We start from the raw sequence: 13,082 nt of genomic DNA on the forward strand, positions 1-13,082 counted from the left end.
GCAATTCAGACTTTTATTTTCGCTATACCGAGTTTATTTCTTGCAATTCTGACTTTTTTCTCAGAATTGTGAGATATAAACTCTCAAGTTATAAAGTCCAATTTTGAGGGGGAAAAAAGATCGATATGTTCTCACAGTTTTGACTCACAATTTTGAGGTATATCTTGCAGTTCTGACTTTATTTCTCAGAATTGCTACTTTTATATCTCGCAATTCTGACTTTATAACCCGCAAATGCAAATTTATATCTCACAATTCTGAGAAAAAAAGTCAGAATTGCAAGTTATGACGCAATTCAGATAAACAAAAGTTAGAATTGCGAGATGTAAACTCGTAATTGCGAGAAAAAAGGTCAGAATTGTGAGATAAAAAGTTAATTACCTTTTTAAAATTTTTATTCAGGGCTTCCATAGATTTCAGACCAGGGCTATATTAGAAAACACATGCATTTCTCACAAAAACTCAGAAACATGTCTAAGGTCCCTATTGCAATTTTAATGCAGACACAATCACCACACAATTGATCATTATTACTCATATTCGTAAGGCACTACCTGGTAAGGAAAGGCAAACAAGAAGCTTTACAATAAGCCATCGACACGGTCATAGCTAGACAACACAAGAACTGGCAGGAAGAGCGAGGAAAGGGAGAGGGGAATATGAAATCTTGGCAGTTGGGCTATATTTACAGTTCAAAGGCATTTCCTGCTGTGTCCATCATGCTCAGAATGGGCGGTGCCAGCCTCTGATTGGCTGCAATGTGACTTTGCCAACGCCTACCACGAGTCACACTACTAAAGTTCATTACCCTTTCGTCATTTGAGTGTGAAGTGTTTGGCACATTTGAGTCAGAACATACAGGTAGGAAAAGCGTACCATTTACAGATTACCAAAACAAAAATCTTACCATCAGCTGCCTTACCTTTATATCTTTTCTTTTGAATTAATAATTAAATTACACTTGAAACTAGATACTTCGATACATACAAAACAACAGAAGCTTTAGATGGTTGCGGACAGCTGCGAAAAACTGATTTAAATTTTGGTAAGCCAATTTTTTCAAATAAAGTACCAGTAAACTAAATTATTATATAATAAATGACCATGATTTAATTGGCATATGAGTCGCTCTCAGTCCAAACTATTGCTGTTAAGGCAAAGTCACGATCGTCCAAATTCCGTTATCACATTCAAAAGGAAATTCTCTACCGTACTTGTGTTAAATATATTTAAGAAAGGCAACCTTGCTTGATTAAATCAAATATTGTCGATTTAAAATACAAAATCATAACTGTGTCATAAAATAAGGCAGGCCATGTGTCGAAGTGCACATATATAAAAGCAAAGATGGTACAAAACATAAAAACGCAACTGCTGGAGCAGACACCAAAGCAAAGGGAGATAAAAGCTTCCGTGGCCTTTGTTCTGAGAGTCTGCGTGTCACGCATCAAATGGGTTTCCGAGCCGTGGACCATCGCTCAACAATTATGGCCTGTTTTTTTTTTGTGCGGATGGCATTTCTGTACGCAATCATCGATAAAATACGCTAAAAATATTTGGGAGGGACAAAAGAAGCACAGGCTTGGACGTCAGCATCACAAACACCTATACAAACCGCTAGAGGTACCACAATCTGAACCGTGAACCCGCAGGATGTGACATCATTACCGCACAGGAATGAGAGTGGCACTTAAAATACACTGGAAAGCAAAACGGTGGGCTTCCACGGAAACAACAACCGATCTCTTTTAGCCTAAAGCCTCGAGTGTAAAAATATATTTACATATAATACTATTTGAATTCATCTACACAGGAAGAATATACTGGACATCTGATTATTGGCATAGCAGAACGAAAAAAGAAATGCTGGGTTTTCTTTGTGCAGGTGCTGATCTGAGAAGTACCATAGTGAGGTTTCGCTCCCCTCTCAGGTCAGAGTACATCATATTGGTCCCTCTGAGAGCGAAGTTGAAAGCTGTGTGGAGAGGAAGGGTCTGCAATTAGTCTGTGTTCCTCCGCGCTTTATCTTTCACTCGACGGAGCCGAGGCTCCATCAAGTAGAGTCCTCCAGAAGGGCTGTTTTTATTTTCGAGCCCATTAACTTGAGCTCTGTCTTGGATTTAGTGGCACTACCATCTCCTTGCTTGAGTCTGGGCTCCTCGACACTAAAGGTCGGTCACTTTGTTCTCCAACGCGGCGGCGATCTGCTGCAGTCTGAGGGTCAGCTGTTTGCTCTGGGCCGCAGGGTCCTCCTCTAGCGATCGGATGATCTGTGGATGGCGTGGGAAGAGACAAATTTGTAGCGTTTACTTGTTGATCTCAAAAAGCAAAATGTGTACCAGAGTGGGAGCAAAGCATACTTTGATGTGTAACAACACCTACCCCATCGTAGTACTTGCTGGCATACTGGTAAAGCTGGTGCAATGCAACCTGGGTATTCAACTTATCTGTGTGAGACTGGAAAAAGATAGAGTTACTTTTGCTGTGTACAAAAACATGCATGCTATAAAATAAAATACGATTAAATTGGGATATCATAAAAATCACATCAAATAAAAAAATAAACATTACAAAATATTAAAATAACAATTACATAAAATATTTGAAAAATCAAAATAAACCTAAATAAATAATTAAATAGAAATTGCATACAAAATAAATCAAATAAAAATGGCATTAAAGTAAAAAAATAAACATGAAAAGATATTTGTAAAAAAAAACATAAAATACAAGTTACATGACAAAATATAAAAGTACACTTACATAAAATACTAAATAAAATAAAACCTTAAAATAAATTGAAATAAATAGAAGTTACATGAAAATCAAAATAAAGACAAACATGAAACAATTTAATGAAAAGGTTAAATGAAATAAAAAATGTTAAAATATAGAAATGAAAAAAATACAATAATAAATATTTATTTTATAAAATAAAAAATAATCATGACAAAATATAAAAGTGCACTTACATAAAATATAAAAAATAAAAATGACATTAGATAAAATAAAATTATATTAAAATAAACAAAATGAACAAACATGAAAAATGTTAAATTACATATAATAAAAATAAACAAACATGAAAAAAATTAACTTACATAAAATAAAAAAAAATGACAAAATAATAAAATAAAACAAAATTTACAAAATATTGATATATATAAAATATAATATAAAGAAATTAAAAATACAAATTACATAAAAAACTAAATTTAAAAATAAAGTTACATAATTTCAAAATACAGAAATAAAACAAAATACAAATTATATCAAATAAATAAAAATAACCATGACAAAATACAAAAGTACACTTACTTAAAATATTCAAAAATAAAATTAAACCTTAATAAAAATAAATAGAAATTATGAATATAAAATAAAATTGTATATAAAAAATAAACAAACATGAAAACATTTTAGTTACATGAAAAACAAACTTATTTAATTTAAAATTAAATGACAAAATATAAAAAATTCACAAAATAATAAAACTAAAATTGCAAAAATATTTTGAAATTAAAATTACATAGAATATCAAAATTACAAAATAAAACAAATTACAAATATAATTGTGATATGTATATACACACAAAATATAATATATAGAAAATGAAACATAATATATAGAAATAAAAAATTAACTCAAAATTACATAATTAACTAGAAATAATAAAAAACAAAATATAAAAATGATAAACAACAAATTATAAAAGTATAATAAATAAACTAGAAATGACAAAATAAATAAATTACAAATTTCAATAAAAACTCTAATTAAATAATAAACATGAACATTTTAAATAAAATGAAATAAATAATTATATATATATATATATATATATATATATATATATATATATATATATATAAATATTATAATTTCTAGTTATATTATATATATATAGAAACTACAAAAAAAATATACATTATAATAATAAATTACATAAAATAAACTTACACGTGAAATTTCTGCAAGGTGTGTGTTCATGTCTTGGTCACTGACTGGAACCATTTGACGGATGCCTTTGTAATAACTGTAGAGCACAGAAAACATCAGTTTTTTTTTTTTTTACTGTGATTACACATGCACAAACTCACAAATAGAACAGAAACCTACTCATCAACCATCTTCTTGTAAGTTGAAATTTCCTTTGCATAAAGCAGTTTGTTGCTGGGAGACTCCTGTGAAGGAGATCAAGAGAGAAAGCATTAGACAGAAAGCCAAGACAAAATTATAGGACTGAAAAACTACATCTTCAACTCTCGCTGCTCACCCGGGTAAGTTTGTGCTCGGTCTTGGTGCAGGCGTCCATGAAGGTCTGGGCGATTACAGACAGAGAGGCGTCCACCACTTCAGTCACATGAACGTCAAAGATGAAGTGAGGGTTTTTCAAAATGTTCACCCAGAACCGGAGAGGCAGACTGGAGAAAAAAAATTAAGAAAAATCATAACACAAATGTATTTCTTTGGAGATCTATTCTTATTGAGCGAGTCGCAAGAACAAAACAAAAAGAAAATTGACAAGCAGAGAGAATTAATGATGTAAAAAAAAGGCACTGTTAATATCAGCATTTATAGCTGGAATTATAGTTTGAAGGACAGTCGATCACTAATTTCTTTAAACTATATTTAATCTAAAAAGAAAAAAATTACAAGCTGAGGGAATTACTGATTTTAAAAAGGATTGTTAGTATCAACATTTATATTTACACAAGTAATATTAAAAATAATATATACTTAAATTAAAATTTGTCAGCAAAACAAGCAAAAACTAAATTGACAAGCTGAGAGAATTTCTGATTTAAAAAAGGACTGTTAGGTATCAACATTTATAGTTGGAATACTAAAAATAAAGTAAAAAAAATAAAATTGCACACACACACATACATATACATATACATATATATATATATATATATATATATATATATATATATATATATATATAAAGTTGAAGGACAGTCTACAATTAATTTCTTCCAACTACATTTAATACAAAAAACTACCCAGACTTAATTTTTGTCAGTAATACTAAAGACAAAAGGTAAAACTGTTTTTATCCAAAGCCTATCTGATAAATCAAGCACAAAGCACCAATCAATTTAGCCTAATGAAGACGACCACAACAAACCCTCGACTGAATACAAATGTCACTCTCTTTTAATTGAGGCACTGTTTTTGTTTAAAGGAACGTAATAGCTTTATCTTCATTCCTCCAGAGCTTGTTTTAATCCCTTGATCTAATGTCTGTATCAGCATGTCCTTATTCAATCAAAGAACATCATTTGCCAGAAAAAAAAAATAAAGTCATCTCAGAGTTTGGAGTGAGATTTTAATATAACAACGTCCCGGCGGCAAAAGCAGCTGCGAGCGATCCGTACAGACTCAATAGCAGAGTCCCGTCGGCCTTGACTCCGAACAAACCGTCCAAAACAAATCAAACCATTTTTTCGTGACTTACCCAGCAGTCACGGTTTTTCTGCAAAACAATAACGAGAGGGGTAATTTAATGGGCCGCAGATGAGAGCGAGGATGCGAAAGAGAAGTGCGTACTTCAAGTACACCGATGCAGACTTCACCTGTCAATCTCTCTTTGCTCATCCAACAAGACACACTGTGAATATTTGATCAGGGCTCAACAAAGCCTGCATAATTTCATCTGCTGAGTTAAAAGAGTTTCCATTTCCCTTCAGAGATTTTTAAATCTCTGCTGCACACGACGGTTTATTATTATTGTTGTGGTTAGTTGTATGTGAACAACTTATTGTAGGCCTATTAGAATTTGTCCCAAAAGTTATGAACTGTGCTTTGAATTCAATGTGAAAGTTAACTTTTTAATTGCAAGCACTTATGGGTCAAACCAGCTTAATATTCTGCATGGTTTTAGTCACAGAAAGGATGTCGGTCTGCCATTTGTCAGTAATCTTTATAATATAATAGAATGTAATATAATATAATAAATATGTAAGATGCACTAAATTTACAATTAGTTATTATTATTATTATTATTTTATTTAAATATTGTATATATTAATATACAATTTAAAATATAAATTAAAATATAATTATTTCTTATAGAACTTTGCATTATAATATAATTAAGGGAGCAACTAAAAAATAATGTTTTTTTTTTAATTAATGGAAATATTTATTTGTCATTTAACTTAATTGAATCATTTTCAATATAATATAACATAAATTAACTTTTTTATATCAACTTATAAAAACATTTTTTTAAAGGAAATATATTTATTTGTCATTTAAGTTTAATAATATAATCTAAATAAATTCTCATATAATGTGCAGGGAATGTACAATATTCATATTCATATTAATATATTTAATATTATATGTATTGATAATATATACTTTATATATTAATATACACAATATAACTATTAAAATATAATTATTCATTGCTACAATATATAATATGACGCAGTTTACAATTAGTTATTATTATCATCATTAGTATATTTAAATATATGCATTTATAATGATAATATACACTGTATGTAATATGCAATACAATTTATAAATAAAATGATTATTTCAAATTTTACTTCACAATATAATAATAATATAATATATATAATATAAGATGTGGTACATTTAAAATTAGTTATTATTAAAAATAATAATAATAATATATTTAAATATTATATGCATTTATAATAACACTAATATATATAAATTTTAATTATTTAATAAAATATTATTTCTTAAATAACTTCACATTATAATATAATATTGGCTGCAAATTAACTTTCCTAATACATTTTTTTAATTTTTTTTAAAGAAAATATATGTATTTTTCATTTTACTTTAATAATATAATATAATATAATATGACAATATAAGACCCAGAAATGCACAATTAGTTATTATTATTATTATTATTATTATTATTATTAATAATAATAATAATATTATATTTAAATATTTGCATTGATAATAAAAATATATAACGTATCTAATAATATATACAATGTAATTTTTTTTATAAAATATAATTACTTATTTAACTTCGCAATATATAATATGATATAAGATGCAGTAAATTTACAATTAGTTATTATTATTATTATTATTATATATTTAAATATTATATGCATTTATAATAATAATATATTGTATAATAAACCATACAATTTATTTAATAAAATATATATATATTTTAACTTCACAATAATTTAATATAATATAATATATATTATAATATGGGCAGCAAATTAGCTTTTTTAAGGACATTTTGAAAAAGTCAAAACGAAAGTCAAAAGTGTGAATTTACAGTTAATTATTTATTAAAATGTAAATAATATATTTATAATAACATACAATAATTATTAAAAATTAATATTTATTTGTCATTAAAGTTGAATTATATAATACAATAAGATGCAGTACATTTCTTTCTTATTTTTTAAATAACAATATTATTTGTTATTTAACTGCACAATATAATACAAAGGCAGCAAATTAACTTCTTTTAAAGAAATTTTAAGTCTCTGTGTTTATCCCCAATACAATGAAAGTCAAAAGGGTGAATTTACAGCTAATTATTACATTAAAAATAATATTTAAAAAGAAATATTTGTCAAATCTTGTTTCGTAGTCCACTGAATTTCATTGCATATAAATAAAATCATTGCAATAAAAAAAAAAACTGAAACATTATGCAAAAAAAAATGTTTTAACTCTTTTTTAGTAAACTGTCCCTTTAAACGAATGTTGTTCATAAGCGTTAAGTGTTTGATACCTGTTGGTCTTCCATATGTGGATGGTCTCATCTTCAACATCATGTTTCTGTGCTTGTTCGTCCAGGAAGTCAAAGAAATACTTGACTGCGGGAGGAACCACAGTCCCGGAGCACAACACACTGCGGAAGAAATCGTCCACAAACTGCTGCAACGTGCCCTGAAACCCAAACACAGTACATCACTCTCTAATCCAATTTCCAATTTATGAATGAAGACAAATATTTCAATGTTCAGTCCAACCCACCTTCATAGACAGGAGTCTGGTCAGGTAAATCTCAGTGATGGCTTTCGTCGTAGCCTTGTCTTTCATACTTCCTCTCTTTGATTTGACTTCGTCCAGCTCGTCTGCCGGTCTCACCAGGTGAAATACTTTATCGTCCTCCAGCAAAGCATTTCCTGTTCATCACAAAACAAGCACATTTAAAGGACTGATTGCTCTTCCTGTTTGGAGAACAGTTATTTTAGACATACTTGAGTGGCCCTTTAGTTTGGGTTCAGTTCTAGTTCACTGCTCATTTAGCGCACCAGCAGATTTCAGTCATTTTGTGTTTGTCCATCATTAAGGACTGTCAATATGTTTAGACTATTAAGGGGGATCAATAAGAAGCAATGCACTGGTGTCATTAAAATACAATTGGATAAGTAGTTTAAGACTTCAGTATAATTGAAGTCACTAACTTTCTTCATGGTTGTCTTGATGCTGATCGAAAGACTGCTGGGTGTGCAGAACTCGGGACAAGACCAGGGTAGCACCATCCCTCACCTAATACACACAAACCAAAAAATAATACACAACGGATATTGATTAGAATTAAACAAGGAATAATATGATGTCAGCATTTATGTGTGGCACTCCCCTAAAATCAAATCAAATAAAAAAATAAATAAAAAATTAAAATAAAATAAAACTCTGTGCTTGACTAAAAAAAATAAGACACACCACAATAATATTAAAATAATGTCCTGCCATTTAATTAAATAAAATAAAACCCTGTGATTGACTAGAGTAAAATAAAATAACAAAATAAAATAAGACACACCACAATAAAATTAAAATAATATCATGCAAATGAATAAAATAAAATAAATCCCTGTAATTGAATAAAATAAAAATGTACGTTTTCGATACTTTTGGCACAAATAAAGTACAATGCTATAGTAAAATAAAATAATAAAATAAAACACACCACAATAAAATTAAAATAATGTCCTGCAATTGAATAAAATAAAATAACCCTGTGATTGACTAAAGTAGAAAAACTATAACAAAATAAAATAAGACACACCACAATAAAATTAAAATAACGTCCTGAAAATAAATGACAAAAATGTTTTTTTTTTAAATAAAGTAAATTATTAATAATAAAAAATGCTTCCAAAATTAATTATTTATTTTATTAATTAAAAAAATAAAATAAAAAGCCCACACATTTATATGTGGAGCTCCCCAAAAATAAAATAATATTAAATTAAAATTAAATTTAATTAAATTAAATAATAAAACACACCACAATAAAATTAAAATAATGTCCTACAAATTAATTAAAATAAAATAAAATAAATCCCTGTAATGGAATAACATAAAATGTATGTTTCAGATACTTTTGGCACAAAAGTAAAATAAAATATAAAATAAGACACACCACAATAAAATTAAAATAATGTCCTCCAAATTAAATTAAATTAAATTAAATAGACCCTGCAATGGAACAAAATAAAAGTTTTTTTTATTAAATAAAATAAAATATTAATAATAAATAAATGCCTCCAAAATTAATTAATTAATTGTATTACTTTTAAAAAAAATGAAAGAAAAAAATAAATATGTGGAGCTCCCCAAAAATAAAATAACAAAATAAAACAAAACACACCACAATAAAATAAAAAAATGTCCTGCAATTGAATAATAAATAAATAACATAACATAACATAATAAAATACAATACAATAAACAATAGATAAATCCCTGTAATGGAATAAAAAAATATATGTTTTAGATACTTTTAGCACAAGTGAAGTTAAATATCAATAATTATAAAAAAATGCCCACAATTAATTAAAAAAACTAATTAATAAAAAAAAAGCTCACAGATTTCTATGTGGAACTCCCCAAAACTACACTAAAGTAAAATAAAATTAAAATAATGTATAATAAAAATAAAATAAAATAAAATAAATCCATCCCTATGATACTTTTGGATACTTTTGGAACAAATGAAGTAAAATATTAATTAAAAAAATGCCCAGCTTTGTCAGTAACACTAAAGACAAGGTGAACTAAATAAAACATTTAAAAAAAGAAATAAACAAAATAAATCCCTGTGAATAAATAAAATAAACACATTAACTATAAAAGTTTACTCAAAGTCAAATAATTTAAATAAACTGAAAGTTACAGCACAGTGAAATGTGCTCTTCAAGAAAACAATAATCAACGACATAAAATGCCGTAATATTTCAGTACACTGTGTGTGTATGTATTTATATATTCATGTGTAATCATGCAAACACTCACATTATAATGAGCCAGTGTGTTGATCCGTTTCCACCTTCCCTCTTTCTGCGATGTCAAATCCAGATCCGACAGGATCTGCCCTGTAGAGCCAGGGCGCCATTCTGTGGAGAGAAGAGGAAGTACATTACACAAAAAGACCCAACAAACTTGGCAGGTATTACACCTGACAACCTGAGAAGAACAAAATCCCTGGCTGCTTTTTCCCAACACTCCTCCTTTTAACCAGATTCATCTGTCTGATGGATGAAGCGAGACATCGCCTTTAACAATTCAGCACATTTAGAAGAACAACTCATTAAGAACTGCAGGAGTGCAGACCGACATGCCCAAGATCCCACCATTAATCAAACCACTATCTGTTCAGAGCTCCGCCAAGCAGCGACTCTTCCTCCACTACTTCTAAACGCAATGCGTTGTTAATAAAGAGAGTTACTTATGCGTGTTACTTTATAAAGTTTTAGAAATTTTCCTGGCGTAATGAATGAAAAGTGCCGGGGGTCTAACCAAGTGCGACGCTGTCCACCGTGGGTCTCTGGGAGTATGACAGATTCCTGTACACCTGCTCGATGATCTTCTCCTTCACTTGAGAGATGGTGTCGCAGTTCAGGACTTTGACAGGGGTGACGTCGGGACCCTCGCCGTGGACCAACACCTGTAGGGTCTAGAGAGTGCAAACAGGTTTTAGACAGAATAAACTCTCAGGAGGCAAAAATCACCAATTGCAAGTCAATTACTTAGGAGTAAATCTTGGTTGCACGAGAAACTCAGCAAACTAAGAGCGCATTTGTTTGTTTTCCGAGATCTCATGAATCGTTTTCCGCCGAGTGGTTTCCACCAGCGGATAATGGCTGTTCAGTCCCTGAGGAGCAGTGTTACGCTCGTGAATGAGATTACAGACTCACTGCGGCCAATGAAATGGTGTTAGGACAACAATGATGGACACACTAACACTCTCCGCTTTGCAGAGTCTCTTTTACAGCGAGACCCATTCTGTATTAACAAGCTTTTTCTTCAACGGGTCCCTCACCGACCATTTCTACAAGGAAATCATCTTTGTACAGTCGTATAAGGCGTAAACAGACAAGCCACACACTTCAAAAACAACAAGCGTGGACTCTAAAATGTCTAGTACTCACCAGAACTGTGTACTCGACATCATCTCCCAGAAGTCCGGTGTCGTTTAGAGTGTACTTGGCTTTTTTCATCTTGGCATCAACTGGACCTTTTTCCACCTGGTGTTTAATGGCCTTAAAGAGCTTATAGAGCGGCTCGCCGGCTGAGTCCTGTGAAAAACACATTAGTCAGCCTTCACAGCTCGGAAACCATTTCTGCAATACTATTCATAGCATAATTACTCACCTTTAGGAACTGGTAGAGACATATGGACATCCAGTTACACAACATCCTCTCTACAACCGTCTCGGACCTAAACAGGAAACACAGGCCGATGATATCATTTGTCAGACTGACACCGTATCCTAACTACATGCGGCGCAATGCCGCAACATGTGATAAAAGGTATCTTCTCCATGTTATTCAGAGGTTTGTCTTAACTAATCGTGACAACGACATGCAACATTTCTATTTTAGAAACTGTTTCTTTTTCTGTGACGTTGCGGCTGGAACAACATGCAAACGATGGCAATGGCAACCTCAGGTACTGATTGTGTGCTTTATTTGGTGTTAAGTATCTAATGTGAGTTTGAATATCATATTGTGTGACCTTTATAGCCATGCTGAAAGCAACAACATATTTTATTGACCGAATGTCCATTTTTGGGTGAACTATTCCTTAACTATTGTCTTGCCTCCAGATAAATGACAATCTTTATTTAAACGATCCTGGGATTGATGCTTGAAATCCACCAAAATATATTTTCCCAATCTCTAATTTCAGTAGTGGCACTAAACCGCAAATCTTTCTATAGACTCGTCAAGGACAGCATGCAAAAACATGCAGCACAACCTGATAGTGTAGAACGATTCACAGAAGGATTCTTATGAGGGTTTTTTTTTTAATGAATGGTTCCAAAAGACATGTTGCCAGTCTGAAACACTGCCCTGTATAATTTACAGCATCAGCATTAGAGAGAAAACTTCTCTCCATGTAAGAATATGTAAGCAAAATGAACATTATAACTCAAATATATCCAAATAAATCTAAGTCAAATCAGAAAACAGGAATCAAACTTAATTAAGAGCTTCTGAATTAGAATCAAATGTGACTATGGACCACAAAACCAATCGTATGGGTTCTTTAATGCCAAAAATTATTAGGATATTAAGTAAAGATCATGTTCCATGAAGATATTTTGTAAATTTCCTACTATAAATATATCAAAAATTTAATTTTGGTTAGTAATATGCATTGCTAAGAACTTCATTTGGTCAACTTTAAAGGCGATTTTCTCCCCTTAAGTTTCAGATTTTAAAATAGTTGTATCTCGGCCAAATATTGTCCTATACTAACAACCATACATTAATGGAAAGCTTTATTCAGCTTGCGGATGATGTATAAATCTCAATTTTAAAAAAAACTGACCCATATGACAGTTTTTTTGGTCCAGGGACATAAATTGAATCAGGAACTCTATACTAAGGTGGTTTCAGCAATAGCCATGATGTTTCTAGGGCGTTTAGTGCGGCCAAAAGGGCCAAGTCTTCGATATTCAGGTTTAAAGTCCATGAACTGTTTATCTGTTCTATCAACTGCAAAGACATTTTAAAGTATGACTGCATAGAAATGTTAAAGGGGTTTTTACATGTTTTACATGGTATTTGCATATAAATATGCCTTAGCAGT

General features: G+C 30.4%; 1 protein-coding gene across 1 annotated transcript in view; it reads right to left on the minus strand.

Annotated features, from left to right (window-relative positions):
- Positions 1–475: 475 nt before the first annotated feature.
- The window catches only part of LOC141333671 (plexin-B2-like), a 140,895-nt gene continuing 128,288 nt past the window's right edge, over positions 476–13,082 (minus strand). Inside the window, exons 26-37 of the mRNA XM_073838754.1 lie at positions 11,639–11,705; positions 11,416–11,562; positions 10,784–10,940; positions 10,280–10,380; positions 8,443–8,527; positions 8,009–8,160; positions 7,764–7,921; positions 4,278–4,425; positions 4,121–4,185; positions 3,962–4,037; positions 2,383–2,457; positions 476–2,270 (exon numbers count right to left, since the gene is read on the minus strand). Of these exons, the coding sequence (XP_073694855.1) occupies positions 2,166–2,270; positions 2,383–2,457; positions 3,962–4,037; positions 4,121–4,185; positions 4,278–4,425; positions 7,764–7,921; positions 8,009–8,160; positions 8,443–8,527; positions 10,280–10,380; positions 10,784–10,940; positions 11,416–11,562; positions 11,639–11,705 (1,336 nt within the window). The 3' untranslated portion in view covers positions 476–2,165. The remainder of the gene's footprint in view (positions 2,271–2,382; positions 2,458–3,961; positions 4,038–4,120; positions 4,186–4,277; positions 4,426–7,763; positions 7,922–8,008; positions 8,161–8,442; positions 8,528–10,279; positions 10,381–10,783; positions 10,941–11,415; positions 11,563–11,638; positions 11,706–13,082) is intronic.

This window comes from Garra rufa, chromosome 4 (genome assembly GCF_049309525.1).
Source record: "Garra rufa chromosome 4, GarRuf1.0, whole genome shotgun sequence".
Taxonomy (NCBI): Eukaryota; Metazoa; Chordata; class Actinopteri; order Cypriniformes; family Cyprinidae; genus Garra; species Garra rufa.